The following is an 18,209-nucleotide window of genomic DNA, read 5'->3' on the forward strand; positions in this document are numbered from 1 at the left end:
TTAACACTGTGGGCTCGAGTCAAGTTGGCTACATGATGCAGCAGGAGATTCACATGTAAGAAGGGCTTTGCGTGCTTCAATCCGGCGACATTTCGGGCAATCTTTGGCCTTGAAACATTTCTTGTGATAACATGCTTTACAACCTGGTATATAAGAAGACAAAAAGTCAGCACTGCCAACAATGTTAATACAGCTTCAATTTATTTTATTTTATTTTTTTAAACTCCCTTTGAAAGAATTGTTGAATAGCCATTTTAAATAAATAAAATACAAAAAAAAAAATATATATAATTCAGAAGTGCTATCATTACACATACAATCCCTGATTAATCTAGGGTGGCTAGTAGCTCACCAAGTTTCCATTCCACGATTAGAGTTTCTGGATTGTAATGCATACATGGCTGGCTAGTAGGTTCTCAAATTCTCGAATGTTACAAACGAAAGGACCAGGGCATACCTACTTTTGGCCTTCATACCCGTTTCCTCAATAATGTCACTTTCCCATATTCCACCTGACCAGGATAGTTTATTGCAATGGAAAATTCTGAGGCACTGAAGCACAATGTAGTGGATATAGTGCCAGGAGCGCCGTCACAATGTAAATAGTCAAAAATTTGACTTGTTACCTGGAGTCTGACAGGCACGGATCCCTACATTTCAAAACCATCTTCACTGCGCCAAGTCTGGCAGTGCAGAGATTAGCTCAGTGGCTGACAGCAATGAGCTAATGCTCTTGGCTCTTGGCTCTGTGGCACCTCACAGCAGGACTTCTCAGGAGAGCCAATAGAAGCTCCAAGAGGAGCTTCCACCTAATTTCTATCTGCAGAAACATAGGGACCCCAGGTAAGCAGTCAAAAATGTTAGCAAAAAGGTAGGATTATTTACATGGGGGTTGGGGATTTTACAGTGAGGGAAACAAGTATTTGATCTTCTGCTGATTTTAAATGTTTGCCCACTGACAAAGAAATGATCAGTCTTTAATGTTAATGGTAGGTGTAATTTAACAGTGAGAGACAGAATAACAAAACAAAACAAAAAAAATTCCAGAAAAACGCATGTCAAAAAAGTTATAAATTGATTTGCATGTCAATGAGTGAAAAATATTTGACCCCTTCGACTTAGTACTTGGTGGCAAATCCCTTGTTGGTAATCAGAGGTCAGACGTTTCTTGTAGTTGGCCACCATGTTTGCACACATCTCAGGAGGGATTTTATCCCACTCCTCATTGCAGGTCCTCTCCAAGTCATTAAGGTTTTGAGGCTGACGTTTAGCAACTTGAACCTGCAGTTCCCTCCACAGATTTTGTATAGGAATAAGGTCTGGAGACTGGCTAGGCCACTCCAGGACCTTAATGTGCTTCTTGAGCCACCCCTTTGTTGCCTTGGCTGTGTGTTTTGGGTCATGATCATTCTGGAATTCCCATCTATAACCAATTTTCAATGCCCTGGCTGAGGGAAGAAGGTTCTCACCCAAGATTTGAAGGTACATGGCTCCATCCATCGGCCCTTTGATGCGGTGCAGTTGTCGTGTCCACTTTGCAGAAAAAACACCCCCAAGTATAATGTTTCCACCTCCATGTTTGAGGTTGGGGACGGTGTCCTTGGGGTCATAGGCAACATTCCTCCTCTTCCAAACACCGTGAGTTGAGTTGATGACAAAGAGCTTGATTTTGGTCTCATCTGACCACAACATTTTCACACTGTTCTTCTCTGAATCATTCAGATGTTAATTGGCAAACTTTAGATGGGCCTGTTCATGTGCTTTCTTGAGCAGGGGGACTGCGGGTGTGGGCGCTGCAAGAGTGTGGTAGTGTGTTACCAATTGTTTTCTTGATGACTATGGTTCCAGCTGTCTTGAGATCATTGCAATTCTGGGGTGATTCCTCACCATTCTCATGATCATTGAAACTCCACGAGGTGAGATCTTGCATGCAGCACCAGACCGAGGGAGACTGACAGTTATTTTATGTTTCTTCCATTTGCGAATAATCGCACCATATGTTGTCACCTTCTCACCAAGCTGATTGGCGATGGTCTTGTAGCCCATTCCAGCCTTGTGTAGGTCTACAATCTTGTCCCTGACATCCTTGGACAGCTCTTTGGTCCAGGCCATGGTGGAGAGTTTGAAATCTGATTGATTGCTTCTGTGGACAGGTGTCTTATACAGGTTACTGGCTGAGATAAGGAGCACTCCCTTTAACCCCTTAAGGACCAAACTTCTGGAATAAAAGGGAATCATGACGTGTCACACACGTCATGTGTCCTTAAGGGGTTAAGAGAGTGCTCCTAATCTCAGCTTGTTACCTCTATAAAAAAAAGACACCTCAGAGCAATAAATCTTGCTGATTGATAGGGGATCAAATACTCATTTCACTCATTGACATGCAAATCAATTTATAACTTTTTTGACATATGTTTTTCTGGATATTTTTTTTTTGTTATTCTGTCTCTCACTGTTAAAATACACCAACCATTAAAATTATAGACTGATAATTTTTTGTCAGTGGGCAAACGTTCAAAATCAGCAGGGGATCAAATACTTTTTCCCCCCTCACCGTAGGTCATAACATGTTCCTTAAATTTAAAATTGTAGATGTTCAAAGAGAGAAGGAAAGTTACAGCCCTAGCCCATCTACATATAGAGCAAGAGACCCAACTTTTCTATTTAGTGTGCAAATGCTAAATGCCTAAAATCAGATGTATTTTTTGTACACACACACACACACAGTTTACAATAACCACAATCTAAAAAGATCTTGCCCAATGATCAATCAAATCAAAATCATTGTAGACAATGAATAAAGATACATTAAAGATTGTTGCCATAACATAAAAAGTCTAGCAAATCCCTTCATTGTTCCTTTATACAGAGCCAGCAATACAGAAGCAGATATGAACACGAACAATCTAATAGTTTGAAGATAAATTGCTTTCTTAGTGTTTGCACTGGTTAATGTAAAAGTGATACAATCACATGTCCCATACCGTCACATCTTGCACATTTTTCAGACTGGAAGGGGAAGAGGATGTCATCACCCTGACAAAATTCACATATAAAACCATTGGCTTGACACAGCTGAAAGAAGAAACAAACAAAAAACAAACACACATGCAATTAAAAATACAAGTGCAATACGATAAAGGGGAGTTTTTTTCCCCAAAAGACATTTAACTGTAGTGAAAATAGAAAAGCATTTTTTCCCCTAAAAATTAAGCAAAATAGAAGATATGGAAATATGTCCCACCTAAGCTAGTGTAGTCACATCTTATCTATTTATTTCTCATTTCAAAACCAATTTGCTGTTTAGTGAATAAGCCCCATTTTAACATCTGTTGTACAATAAGTAAACACAAGCAAGTAACTGAAATATTGGGAAATGTGCAATAGATCCAGAAGGAAATTAACTCCCAATGTGTTTACAATTTGTGGTCAAAATATCTTTATAAATAGAACAGTAAACTTTAAAGACAGAAAGAATATATTTAAGAGACATACAGCAAGGCCAGAGAGGCATAGCATGACTGCTATTGGGGTGCGTGGGGGGATGGATTCATTATCTGGCAGATAAGCTTGCCAAAGATTTAAGGATTTCTAAACATTTAGAAGAGGGGAAAAAAAAACAATTGAAATAAACATGAAAAGAATAATTTTACAAAATATGGTTGAGCCTGGGCCATACCTCACAGATCTCCACATGAGCTATGCCACTGGCGAGGATCTGGCGTAAGGCAGGCAAAAGCAAACCCTGCTTCACTTTTATTAGGTCACTTAATGTAAATTGATGCAGTTCTTCAGTCAGGTGTATTGGCACTTCCTCAAACATCTTTAATACACCAATTCTGTCAGAGAAAAAAAGAAAAGAAAAAAAAAAAGTCACCATATATCATAAAGCGGCATTAAAAGAAGTCAGATGTCACATGGTTCTAATTAATATGAAAATAAAATCTGTACCTGTCCGCAAATCTACATGTGAGCAGAAATCTCTTTAATTGAATCAACTGTTCTTGGACATCCTGAAAAATAAGAAGAATGGAAATGTTACAGAACAGAAGGATTGCATGTTAAGCAGCAGGAATTTAATAAAAAGTCAAAGAACAGAAAACTAAATATAATTTTTATTGTAATTTTTTTTTTTTTTTTTTTAGAGATACATATATATATATATATATATATATATATATATACACATATCTCTCTCTCTCTCTCTCTCAAATTATTATGAATGTGCAGTAGAGTTGGCAAAAAGGCTTCCTCATTAAAAGGGATACTATAGTGCCAGGAATACAAAGCTGTATTCCTGGCACTATTGCTCCCCCCTCCCTCATGCCTCCCCTCCCTGGTAAATAAAGGGTTAAAAACCCTTTATTAACTTACCATATCCCAGTGCAGATGTTCCTCGCACTGGGTGACACTGCCCCCTTGACGAGCGGGCTCTAATACCGCACGCACATTAGACCTCCCCATAGGAAAGCAGTGAATCAATGCTTTCCCATGGGGAAAAAATCTGATGCTGGATGTCCTCATGCAGAGCATCAGATACCAGACCAAAGGTCCGTTTCAATCCAGGATGCCCTCTAGTGGGAGACAGCCACTGGATGCAGACTTCGTGCTGCAATGTAAACATTCTGGTTTCTATGGTGCAAAAGGGACAGTGCACCCAGACCACTTCAATTAGCTGAAGTGGTCTGGGTGCCTATAGTGTCCCTTTAAATACATTTGTGTGTGTGTAGCAGTTGCTATGTAAATATTATCTGCTCATTCATTTAGGATTATTCAAGGAGGTCCATCTTAGAAATTGGGTTAACATCTCTAAGGCTGCCTTTTACTGAAAATACAAAATTGCCATTTCAAAAAGGGTAGATTTGGGAGGTTAGCCCCCAGTGTGCCAATGTCAGTTTGTGTAAGGAATTCAAACAAACATATTTGGTGCCAATATGTAAAATAAATTAAAAATATCCAAGAAAATTTTAAATAAATAAAATGGAATTTGTAATTTATAGACTAGATGCAGTAAAAATTGGCTCAGAATCATGGGCATACATCAAACCATGTAGATTTCACATTCATTTAATTCATCCAGTTTTATGGCTTTATTCATGCACATATATACCATGCAATCGCACAAAAAAAAAAAAATACACTGTGGTATGTGACATGGAATGCAGTTTATCAATTGGACATTAGACCTGCAGCTTATTAATATTTTATTATTTATATAGCGCTATCAGACTCCGTAGCGCTGTATGCTAGATATTTAGACAAACTGTAAGTAAATTAATAAAATCTAGATTTTGTTTGCACCTCTATTCCAAAAAGAGACAGACATAGCGTCCTGTACATGTTTTGTGAGAAGTATCGGTGCAATTTGGCTGTCACAGGATATTTCACATATTCATCCAAGCCAGCCTGCTGCAAGAATTAACCTCACCCACAAACAATACAGATTATCCAGTCATGTGCAATAAAACAGCATTTAAAAATTAACAGAAACGATGTGCAAAGTACCAGAAAAACAAAACAACTTGCCTTGACACGGTTCAGCTCTCTCACTTTCCTGTACAAGTCCGGGTTTTCACATTGGACGTTGAATTTGTGGTTTTCCCATATATTCTCCAGCAGATTTTTAGAAAAGTTGCTGACATAATATCTACTAAAGTTCCATTTCAGGATAATCCGAGCAGGAATGGAACTCTCAGCATAGCAGTGACAGCAGTCACAAAAATACTTTCCTAGATAATCACAATACCGCAATCTGTTTGTATAACCTGAAAGGCAAAACAAGCTTTGAGTATTCAGAAATACAACAGGTGACTGAAGGGACACATGGTTTGCTAGAAGTTCAGTTTCATAGTGTCAGAAAGGGGAAAGACTTTAGAATGAGGGACTGGAATAAGTAGAGAATGTAGAGGTGACTCATCGTGACTCTACCCAAAATGCTTTGCTGAATGATTTCCGATCTCTGTGAGAATGGAAATATATAAAAAAAAGTAAAGAGGTAAGGAGTAAAGGAAAGACCAGAAGAAACAAACCAGGTGAATGAAGGTGTAATAGAGATGCTTGCCCATAGATATACAATGCATTCTAGCATCTCGAAAAATGTCCATCGAAGAACAAGTGGAATAGTTTAGCGTTTACTGGAGGAGTATTTGCTGGCCTAACCATCATTTCAACGCTATAGGTAGTAAGGGACAATGGTTTTATAAAACAGTTTTTTTGTAAACTGTTTTAATTCCGAATGAGAAAGAAGGGAATCGAAATCAAAAGTATAACAAGTGACACGTAATTCTCCGGAAAATAACATTGTATTAATATTCCATATACGTTACAAACTATAGTTTATTAATATTACAGATGGTTTGGTTATTTTTAATGGGTAGCATCTAGCTACTCGCAAATCCTTAGAAAAGAGCTTCAGGTACACAGAATTACACATACTTCTGTTATGGATGTAAGGATTATCCATTCTTTTCAAATATTAATTGCATTAAGAGTCACTTACTTGGCTCAACTTTTGTTCCACAGCCAGCACACAAATAATTCTGTGACGCCACAACAAAATCCCTCCTGTAAGAAAATATTTCACAGGTTTAGTGCACAGAAAGGCCATGCATTCAGTGGCAAAATTTTAACTGAATCTACTCCCAAAACAAGAAAAGGAAGTTGAGCTAGACCACAAAAATAGTAGAATGGATCATGCAGGCTTCCAATGTTTTCACGACACAAGTTATTGAGAATTAATGGAGCAGAAAATCATAATCTGGAAAAACAAAAACAAAAAAAACCCACAGCCACATGCGCCACACCACCTCCTCCTCCCTCCCTAAAGAATAAAAGGCATTTTACAGGCAAATAAAAGATAAAGCAAAAACACAACATGGAGAATTTCAGTTATGAGCTTTAAACTTTGTCCTTGATGCCTAACAAGTTCTCACGCCTTAAAGTATACATAACAAAATATTTCACATATTGAAAAATTACTTCCGGATTTAGTTTTCAACCGATATTAAAAGAACACTAACCTTTAAAAGGTAAATAAAAGGCGTCAAATCTTTTAAATGCAGGAACCCCTCCCATATAAAAATAAAGTAGGTGTGGGGAAGGGAATTAAAACTGCCCTGCAATCCAATACTGTGACAGACTCCTTGCAAGAGCTGACCTAACTCTTCTGAGATACACAATACTGATGGATCTCAGACAGACAATCTGATGCACCTCAAAGACAAGCATTGGGGACCTATAGCACATACATAGCAGTCACTGTTCTCTGCCAGTCAGATGCTTCTCTATGAGAAGTGTTAACACTGTTGTGCATCATAATGCCATGCTTGGTAACAGACACGAAGACCTTTGAAAGGTCTTCAGTTTAGAAGCTAGTCTAGAACTTTTCATCATGTATTTATCATTCATTAACCATTAGTTTTAGAACAAAAACAAGTTGCTGACAAGTGTGCAAGTTTTATTTGGTCAGCTGGTCTGCATAAAAGGAAGTAATTTTGTAAAAAAAAAAAAAAAAAATCTGGTTTCCACTATCAGCACTTTAAAGGGTATACGTGTCAAGAACTATTAAGGGCAAAGTGCAGAGTATTCTTGAAAGTGCAAAACACCAAAAAAAACAAACAAAAAAAAAAAAAAAAAAACACATTTTGTGTCGGACTCGCCTAAGAGGTTTTGCCTCGACAAGCAGATGAGCCGAATACAAATATATATATATTTAAATAAATTAATTGAAAAAAAACATTCCAATAATTTCTACTAAGAAATTTCATGGCATTGGAGTATAAAGTTTCATGGAAATGTAATCCTTATTTATATATTTTTTTCATCAAATCCAAAAGAAAAAAAAGAAAAAATATATTTTAAAGGAGCAAAATCCCCTCCACATTTACCTAATCCATGTTTGCTATTTATTTTGTGGTGGATCTTTTTGTTTGGTTTTCTATTCGATATTTAGTCAGTGATAGTGGTGTACAAGAAGTTTCTTTCTAGGGATTTGGTTTGGGATAGTGCGCAAGTTTTGTTTTGTATGTATTGGGGCTGTTGTGTACAATAGTCATTGCTGCTGCCCAGGGCTTAGGAGTCCAGTGCCTGGAGTTAAAAGGAGTTCATGGCATAGTAAGGAGTGTTTAAGTAAGTGCCGGAGAGGTGGAATGGCCTTTTTGAGAAAGAAAAAAACATTTCCAAAGATTTTTTTAGACTGTCTTTTAATATATTTTATTAATATTGCAAAGTGGTTTTTTTTCTACAGATGGCCAAGAATGGGGGCATTGCTTCTCCATTAATAAATAGGCATATATTCTCAGCCTTCCAGAATTTGGCTTAAAATAAAAGCAGTAAACAAAGGAAGTTTCAGTATGGTTCATATTTGGAACGCTGGCATCATTCATAACAAAACAAATCCATAACACAAAAACAAAGTACTCACTTGTTATAGGGATGAATAGTGTTTAGAATTTGAAAGCGAGGGGGACTCCACTCGTTCACTTCTCTCAACTTGAATTTTTTAATTTCCTCTTCCAAATTCAAACTTGACTCAAATTCCTCAGGAATGGTGTCTTTACTCATTAGCGGCTGAATAGAAAAAAAAAAAAAAAAAAACACACACAACCATCAGTGCTATCAATGGATTAAAGAAATAGTTTTTCCATTAAGCAAAAAAAAAAAAAAAAAAAAAAAAAAAAAAAAAACCAAGACACCTCTGGGAGTATTTAGAAATACTGTATTTTCCTTTGCATTGATATGCTACTCTGCTCTAGCATCAGAATGCTGACAGTTTAACACCTATAATGTGACAGTTTAACGTTCAAGATCCATCCGGATATCTCAGAAGTGCATCAGGAGCATTTCCAAAATAGAAAACCACTATCCAGTAGCCGGCACACTTTAAGACTTCTATCGAGCAGAATTTGGAGTCTAGCAGCTTTGGCAGGAGCAGGACACCATATGTACAATATCAGAGCTCCGCTCCGTCTTCTTGGCTGAGATCATCCGATTTGATGATCTCAGCCAACTCAACGCTTTAACTACGGGAAACCATTGGATTGGCTAAGACTGTCAATTCTGATGATCTCAGCCATAATGGCAGGGGTGGAGCCAGCACTTGTGAACCCGCGCAGCACTGGAATAAAGGAGAGTTTTCATTCTTTTTAGGGAGAAGGGTGGTTGGGGGAGGGGGCAAAGAGGGACCAGGAGCCTAAAACTTTTTTTCTATTCCTGAAACTATAGAATTCCTTTAGTAACTCATCTATCCTCATCTTCACTACCTACATACCTTGACTGATAACTGAGCATACCACCCAAATCATTGGACATCAAGCTTTCCTTTCACACGGATAGACAAACTGTTCAAAACATATACAGCTGTTTCAGTGAAGCCATGTCCGGAGGTGAGCCAGCCATTGCCAGAGACTCCGATGTAATAAAAATAAGTATGAGGGCTTTCTAATCAAAGCTCTGACCAGACAGAAGAGGGGCGGAGGGGAGGCTTTGGGTGCAAAACTACACAACAGAAGTAAAATGTATCTGCTAGAACTTACTCTCTTAATACAGTGATTAGGTGAGGCAGCATCTGGAGTGTCCTCTTCCATTTGTTGCCATTGCCGTCTCAATACTCTGTACAGCTTCTTGGCAGTTTGTTGAGCAGAGTTAAAACCGGGTTCAGGGCTGCAATTGAAAGGGAAGTTTTAAGTTTGGAATCAATTGGTAACAGGAAAATAAATAACTAAATAAATAAATAAAAAGCATGGCATACTTCTCTGGTGTGTTATCAAGGAGTTTGGAAGCAGGTGTGCAGAGTTTCTCATAGTCCTCCAACTCTGGAAAATACAAAAGTCATTATTAATTTATAGCTAAAACGCAGCAATCACACCTGACGGCAATTCTTATTTCAAGCATTACAATAAGTTGCTTTTTAAAAATGTCCATATACAACACTTGGATTACAGCTCAATACTTTTGGAGTCTGTCGTACGGAAGGACCTTCTTCGGCGGATCAAGGCTTGATAAAGACACGGTGTCAAAATGTTCCCAGATCCAGTTTGAAGGCTGAATAAAACTACAGTTATATCACTGTGTGTGCGGAGGATAATAGAATACAAGTCATATTGCAAGATACCAGTACTCCAGGAATTCCAACAATTCTTCTTTATTCAGTTTAAAATCGAAGATATATATATATATATATATCAAAGCTATTGGAAATATGTGAATATAGATTGTGAAGTTGTAAATACACACACAATGGGTAAAATTATAAAATAAATTACCAATAATTACAAATTCATCATCATAATAATCTTCACAGGGTTCATCACTTTTTAAGATCTCTGTTTTTTCTTCTAATATGGGAGTTGCAGGAAGAGAACTCTGTTGTGCTGCAGAAAATTTTTGAAAAAATGATATAAAAAAAAAAAAATTTTGCTAAATAAAGCAGCTACTAAAACATTTAAAAGTTTGTTTTCATGTAAATTATTTACTGAAGCCATTTACAATACATATTAAAAGTCATCTAAATATGTCAGCATGTATAGCAATTGTCAAACGAAAACAAATATGATCAGCTTATGGTTGGTCTATTTCCTAGAAAATTGACAACACACACACACACACACACACACACACACACTTTATCCAGCTCTGTTGCTTTGACCCAATTAATTCTCTAAATAGCTATTAATCTTTAAACAGGGTTTTACAGCACACTATTTGTATTAAAAATACATAAAAAGGGGTCAGGGCTTGACCGCCGACAGGATCAGACGTGCTCCGTCTGAGCTCCTGCTTCAGGGCCTGGAAACCGGTATTACCTTGGAGCCAAAAGCAACCACCGACCCATATTGGTGCCCACGGTGACCTACAGCTACTGGGGCACACGGGGACACCTTCCAAGACCAGTCATGGTATCCATTGGGGCCGGACAGGGCCCGGAGCGCGGCGGAGCTTGAGCCGGGATGGGACGGCCAACCCTCCCGGGTCTCCGACCGGCGTCTCGCTTACTCCCCTCTCCCCCCCCTCTGGACCGGGGGGGGGGTTATCCCAGTCTCCACAGGCACACACTGCAACGCTTTTCAGGGCCCAAATGACCGCACGGTCGCGGAATATTAGCCAGGCGGTGCCTCTCAAGCTGGCCGCCGCCGCACGCCAGCCTTGTGCACGGCCCATTAACATGAAAGGGCTGCAGGCAACAGAGACCAGTCGGCACTGACTTCCCACCATTACAGCATACCCCAGAGCAATGACGGCTGATAAACCTGTGCAGTACAAGGCACTAACAACCTTCACCACACAGGGGAAAACGGAGAACGAAAAGAGCAGATCCCTACTGGTCGAACCTTATTAAACTGAATCACTGAGGCGCTCAGAGGGCCCACCCAGGCTGCAACCCACCAGAGAGAGATACCTGGCACGAATGCGGGCGACATGATGGAGACGTCACCACAGACAGAACCTCCAAGCCCAGATACTCTACTACCCCCAAACGGAGGAAACCCAGGCCTCACTAATCATCATGGACTAATCATCACGGCCTCAGGGAGAGGTATTAACAACTTCACCCCACAGACGAGCTACCGCCCCAGCAGGCTTCCAAGCCAGGGTACCGGACGAGAGGAGAGTGGCACTCAGAAGCAACCTGAAACCCGTTTCCCGAGGACTTAAACACTTACATGCACATACAGATCCACCGACGCACCACAACACTGAATAGGCACACTCCCAGCACATACAGGCAGCCACACAAAAGTATGAAAGCTACACTTAAATCACTCACACCACATTGCACTGCACTCAGGGTAGGTGTCTGCCGACGGGTGCTGCGGCCTCACTCACAGCCCCTGCTGCCCGTGGCTTATTAAATCTCTGGGCTAAACAAACATAACCTCAAAAGCATAACCATATTAAGCTACTGTTACTAAACGACCAAACAATTCATTATTTCACAGAAAGCTTGCTCACTTTATTATTTCTCAGCATGCAACCTACACAAAATCGTAAGCCTAAGTGTGAATATCAGCTATATAGCATGTATACCACCAATCGCTAAAGTCTAACAGCCTGAAATCTTTATGTAATACGCATCTAGACACATGTGCATACTCTGTCGCTCATCTCAACATAAAATGCCGTAACTAACCCTCTATGCTATAGAAATGTAGAAATGTATGCATGTCTCTTTGACTCGCATTAAGGTTATTCTCTACTCGGAGACAAAATAGAAATGTTAACCAAGTTCATAAAAAGAAAAGTTGTGCAATCAAATCTGCCACTGCTTAACCTGATTACACCTGTATACGCTGTTGTGGCGTTTGAAAATGCAATGTACACTCCTGCACATCAAAAAATAAAGAATAAAAAATAATGAGAAAAAAATAAAAAACCATAAAAAAAAATTAAAAAATAAAATAATGAATTTACCTCCATAGCCACTATCAATGGAGATTGTAGATTCGGAGATACATTTTTTCCTGTGAAAGTAAACGTCTTTGGGTTTTTTTGTAATCCAGTATGGAGCTTGGCTGCTAGCTACTTTCCACTGCTCGTATGCCAAATTGCTTTTAATCTTTTCAACTGCAGCTATAAACATATCTGCCACCAAGAAGTGTTCATTTTCCTTAGAGGAGAGAAACAAAATAAATGTAGGAGGTTTAATTTGATAGACAATGTTCTAAGTGATTCTTTAGAAATCACAAGTAGCATCTGTTTCTGCAAGTGCCACTACAGTATGTGGAATATCTGAATGTCTTTTAGAATGGCTAGCATAAAATCACTGAAGTCTACCAGTGACAACCCTACCTGGGACACTGGATAAATTAGTACACAACAGAAGAAGCACGTTTCATTACATTGAAAATGTTCTTTTGTGTGTTAAAGTATCCAGCAAGGCTACGTACAAAGCCCTGATCTACTTTGGAAGAGAGTGTAAGACTTTTCTCTGCACACCATGTTTCAAAAACACATATGCCTTCCAAGAAAAAGAAAGGGGTTGATACCCGCCAAGATAAATGATTTCTTTATCACAAATCACATGGGACAGAATTGTATGGGCTTTAAGCTTACCAAGTACCAGTTATGATAAATGGGCACAAGAAAAGCAGAGAGAGAACACAAAAATCTGTTTAACCCCTTAAGGACACATGACATGTGTGACATGTCATGATTCCCTTTTATTCTAGAAGTTTGGTCCTTAAGGGGTTAAATATTGAGAAAAAAGAAAAAAAAAAAAGAATGCTGGACAGATGAAAAGTTACTTGCAGTCTTTGTTGGGGGTATGGTACACTTGGCTTTAATCTCTTTCATGAGAAAATCATACAATTTTTAATACTAGTCAATAATGGTTTACTAATGGTTCCTTACATTCTCCAAATTCACAGTTGGTTCAAATAAATTTTCTGTTAAGGGATGTAACGTCTCCGCTCTTGAAGCCAAGATCTGATTTGAAGCTGTTTAGAAAAAATAAAAATAAATAAGTATACACACACCGGTAGTTAACATACAAGAATGTACATGAAGGCAAGAATAGAATGTAGCATATATGAATATATCATCAATACATCTAAGATTATAAACACTTACAAAGAGAAAGATTGCTACACACACACACACACACACACACACACACACACACCAACAACAAATTATTATATCACACAAGATTATCAAGTAGAAGAAAAAAGGAAAAGAAGGGGGCGGGGCCGGGCCGCCGTGCCGACTGGCAGCCACGAGCATCAGCTCCAGACCTGAGCACATAAATGAGGCACTAAAAGTGGGTGCCGAACACCCCAAAGTCGACAATTCCACAATACCGGCGATGAGCATAACCCCAGCATCAGAAAGACACCCGATAACCGCCAACAGCAAACTGGAAGGTGGGTGCGGTTATCCCTGGCCTACTCACGACTGGGAGCCTCGAGAGGCAATTGAGCAGGGCCGGCAGCGTGAGTGAACCCTATACGCCAACGATGAGAGACTGACATTACGCGGCCGGTGCCTGCTGGCGGCGCGGCCCCGCTCCCCCCCCTATGGTCGGCGGGGGTAATCCTGACCTCATGACGGCGGCCCTCACGGCGGCGGGAATCCCCGGGCTGGTGTTGTGCCGATCGCCTATACTGGCAAAGGCTGCCTGCTGAACAGCCTGTCAGAAGATTGGACTACACTGATATGGGAACAGTCGCAGCAGAGGACACCATCGGCAGTTTAGAACCCATTTAATTGCGCTCCAGACCGCTCTGAGACGGGACACAGCGAAACATACTCACCTACCGTGGGGATCCGGCTTGGACAGAGCATGTGGCCTTCGGTGCTGCCGGCCTCCGGATGGATTCTCCGGCAACCAGCCCGCAAGAGGAGTGGGTGCCCTGGCCTCCGGGTCTGAGGGGTCCCTGGAGGAACTTGTCCCTGATGCCGTGAGCCCTGTGGTCCGGGTGGTGGCGGGCTGTGCGGCGAACCGGTGGCCGTGACTGGCGTGCACCATCCCCAAGAGTGTGGCCGGCACCAGGAGAGACATGGGGGCATACGCTCCACAGAGACTTGAGAGGTTCTGGGGAGGTGCAGGAGGCAAGCGGTTCATAGACCCTAGGTGTGGGGGTCATGTGGATGGTTCCTGCCTCTGAGTGCCCACAGAGCCATGGATAGTCCTGCTGGCGGGCTGAGGCCTGCATGGGGAGACGGATGGAGCCTCGGCGGGCTGGGGGACATATTGCTGCTGTGCCATAGACGGCCCTTGCCCGATTACTATAAAGTCCTGTACTGCTATAATCCCTAATTGATTATTCTTTCGTAAATGTAATGCTCAGTAGATCTAAAACCGGAGGTTTATAACCCCATCACGTCACCCAATGTTAAGAATCAGCTTGCTCCATGTAAAAATGACCTTAACATATGCTGATAATATTATAGCAGGTTATGAGTGCCAGCCTTTAACTAAACCGACTTGGCACATAGCCTTTAGTGAACCAGTATGCATATGGTAGACGAGGATAATGCTTTTGCTTAAGATAGGTATGTGGATAAACGCATCTCTGGTCTGCCGTATAACTCCATGTCTTACTAAAATAGGTGTACCAAAAGACCTTAATTTAGACCTACTTCACCAAAGTCAAAAGGTCTCCATAACCAGTTGGCGAAGCCGTCTGGGCCAGGGGCCTTTCCTTGCGGCAGTTGTTGGATCGCCTCCGCTACCTCCTCGTTAGTGATATCTGAGGAGAGCGTTTGTTGTTGGCTGGGTGTGAATGTGGGTAGGGGGATCTCATGTAGGTATCTTTGTATAGCTAGTGTCTCAGGTTGGTGTGTATGGGCATCACCTGCCAGGTTATATAATGAAGTGTAGTACTTCGCAAAGACATTGCTTATGTCTTTTGGGGCCGTGACTTTGTGGCCTGCTTCGTTATGGAGGAATGCTATCTTTTGCTTGGTTTGTAGTGCCTTGAGGCGTTGGGCTACTAATTTCCCCGCTTTGTTTCCTTGTGTGTATTGTAGTGCTTTGAGTCTGTGGAGGTACTGGCCAGTTTTTTCCAGTGCTTGTTTGTGTATATCTTGTGTGATTTGCATGATGCGGTGTTTGGTCTCTTGTGAAGGGGTTGTTTGGTTTAGAGTTGTGAGGTCCAGCAGTTCTTTTTGCCAGGTTCGTAATTGGGTTTCCGATCTCCGTTTTAGGTATGCTGCTCTTTGGATCAGCAACCCTCTGGCCACTGCCTTATGGGCTTGCCAGACCGTGTTATGGGATACGCTGTCACCGGAGTTGGTGTCGAAGTAATTCTGGAGTTCTAGTTCTATTGTGTTTCGGAACTGGGGGTTTGTGAGTAGGGAGTCGTTGAGCCTCCAAGGGCTCCTGTGTGTCGATTCGTATAGGTCGGCTAGGGTCACCACTACTGGGGCGTGGTCAGACCAAGTGATCTGTTCTATAGTGCAGCTCCTAACCTGGGTCAATTGTTGTCCCTTCATCAGTACCCCATCTATTCTGGAGTACGAGTTATGTGCTGTTGAGAAAAATGTGTAACCTCTTTCCCCTACATGTGTGGCCCTCCATATGTCATAGTAGTGATGGTTAAGCACTAGTTTCCGTAGTGCCCTGCTCTGTCTTTGAAGGACCCGCATTCTGGGTGCATTGGGCGGGATCGTGGAGTCTATCAGTGGGTCCATTACTAGGTTGAAGTCCCCGCATATTACAGTGGTCCCTTCCTGTATTCGAGTGACCTTAGCAATAATTTTATGTAAGAAGTTCCTTTGTCCTGCGTTAGGGGCGTATATGTTAGCAATCGTATATGTTACATCATTAAATAAGCCTACCACCACGACAAATCTCCCCTCCCTGTCAACCTCCAAGTGTTTGAGAGTAAAGGCTACGTTCTTGCTAATGAGGATTGATGCGCCCTTCGATTTAGTGGGATAGGTGGCATGGTATTGGTGGGGGTAATCTGTCCCAAATAGTTGTGAGTGCCTGTTGGTTTTGAAGTGGGTTTCTTGTAGACACACCACTTCTGGCCTAACTTTGTCTAGGTCTCTGCGGAGTAAGCTACGTTTTGAGGGTGAATTAAGCCCTTTAGTGTTATGGGTGTATATTTTCATGGGGGTTCGTGGTGTCGGGTGTAGCTCAATGGATGTGTCTCTCCATCTATTTGTGGGAAAGCCACCCTACCCAGCAATATCGAACTGGGTGGCCTGTCCCCATGGGGTGAACTGCATCTGATTGGTCTTTGGGGATTCGTGTGCTTGGATTTTTGGATATGGCTATATGGGGGATAACAGTTAAAAACAAACAGTACAAACAGCAGTACAAAAACCATAACTAAACATAAAGCCTGGTAGTCGGCTTGGCGCCTGTAGAAGGTGCCGTGGGGGAGGAAGCGTCTTGCTTCCATGCCTGTATAGGGCGCTTGTGCGGCCTACCAATTGTGGGGCTGAACTATCTACCTCTGAGTTTTTTTTTTTTTTTTTTTTTTTTTGTTTTTTTTTTTTTTTTTTTTTGTTAACTCATGTAAGTCACAGTAATGTCCCGTTTCTGGAGTCGGGTACTCAACCCCGGGTCCCTGTGGTCTCTCGGGACCCTGTAACAATTTAACTTGTTTGCTTGGGGAGAGAAACAAAATTGTCTTTCTCATTGTCCATTTCACCCGGTGGGCCCCCCCCTCTCGGGAGTCATACGACCCAAAGGTCGTGCAAGGTACTTGCCTCCGTCTGTCGCTCTACTTGTTGCGGGATACCCGTTGCCACTGCGGGGTGGACTTGCTCCGTTCAGCCTGCTGTGGTTTGGTGCTTGGGGGTGGTATGCCCCAATCTCGGAGGGCTTTCAGACCTGCCTCCGGTGTTGCGATGACCGTGAGTTTGCCCTCGTGCGGTATTAAGAGCTTAACCGGGAAGCCCCAGCGGTACGGATGCTTGTGCAGCCGGAGTTGTTCTGTGATGGCCGAGAAAGATTTTCTTTTCCGCAGTGTGGCGGCTGATATATCTGCATAAATGGATGTATCTCTGTGGGGAGCTGGGAGTACGGGGCGCTGCCTGCTGGCCCTCATAATCACCTCCTTTACATGGAAATAGTGCATTCGCACCAGGACATCCCTTGGCGCCTCGTTGTTAAGGAATCTCGGCTTTGGGACCCTGTGATAGCGGTCCAATAAGAGCATGTCCTGGTGCAGGTCGGGCGCCAGCAGTTTGAATAGGCCTTGGAGGTGGGCATGTAGGTCAGCCGGTCCGATTGTCTCTGCTATCCCTCGAATCCGGAGGTTATTGCGCCGAGATCGGTCTTCCAAATCAGCCAGTTTAGCTTCGAAGGTCTCCATGGTGTCCCGCATTTCCTCCATCGTGGCCCTCATGTCGCTCTGGGTCTCTGTTTGTTCCGCCATTTTGTCCTCCAACTCGGAGGTGCGTGTTTCCAGTGCCCGGAGGTCTGTCGTGAGCTCTTTCACGGTTGATTGCATGGTAAGTTGTAGCCTGTCGTGCATGGTGTCGAACATACGTTGTAGCATGCCCTGGGTAACCGGTGCTTCCATGTCGGGGGTTCCCAGCCCTCCGCCTTGCGCGCTGTCGGCGCCATCTTGCTGTGTGTCTTCTTGCAGGGCCGGTGCCTTGTTTTGGGCGCTGCGGGCGCCGAAAAAGTTATTTTTTTCGGTTTTATCCGTCTGTCGCCTGCTCTTCTGTTGTGACATTTTGTCGGGGGAGTATTTGTTTTGCTGGGGTAGTCGTTTCGCTTAGTTGGTAGGCCTATGCAGCACGGAGCTACA

At 42.0% G+C, this 18,209-nt stretch overlaps 1 protein-coding gene across 1 annotated transcript in view; it reads right to left on the reverse strand.

The window, feature by feature from the left end:
* Positions 1–18,209, reverse strand: part of RUBCNL (rubicon like autophagy enhancer) — a 36,233-nt gene continuing 18,024 nt past the window's right edge. Inside the window, exons 4-15 of the mRNA XM_063433556.1 lie at positions 13,348–13,433; positions 12,409–12,604; positions 10,263–10,370; positions 9,749–9,812; positions 9,534–9,660; positions 8,423–8,568; positions 6,500–6,564; positions 5,527–5,765; positions 3,952–4,013; positions 3,680–3,839; positions 2,985–3,075; positions 1–143 (exon numbers count right to left, since the gene is read on the reverse strand). Of these exons, the coding sequence (XP_063289626.1) occupies positions 1–143; positions 2,985–3,075; positions 3,680–3,839; positions 3,952–4,013; positions 5,527–5,765; positions 6,500–6,564; positions 8,423–8,568; positions 9,534–9,660; positions 9,749–9,812; positions 10,263–10,370; positions 12,409–12,604; positions 13,348–13,433 (1,487 nt within the window). The remainder of the gene's footprint in view (positions 144–2,984; positions 3,076–3,679; positions 3,840–3,951; positions 4,014–5,526; positions 5,766–6,499; positions 6,565–8,422; positions 8,569–9,533; positions 9,661–9,748; positions 9,813–10,262; positions 10,371–12,408; positions 12,605–13,347; positions 13,434–18,209) is intronic.

Source organism: Pelobates fuscus, chromosome 1, assembly GCF_036172605.1.
Source record: "Pelobates fuscus isolate aPelFus1 chromosome 1, aPelFus1.pri, whole genome shotgun sequence".
In the NCBI taxonomy this organism is placed as follows: domain Eukaryota; kingdom Metazoa; phylum Chordata; class Amphibia; order Anura; family Pelobatidae; genus Pelobates; species Pelobates fuscus.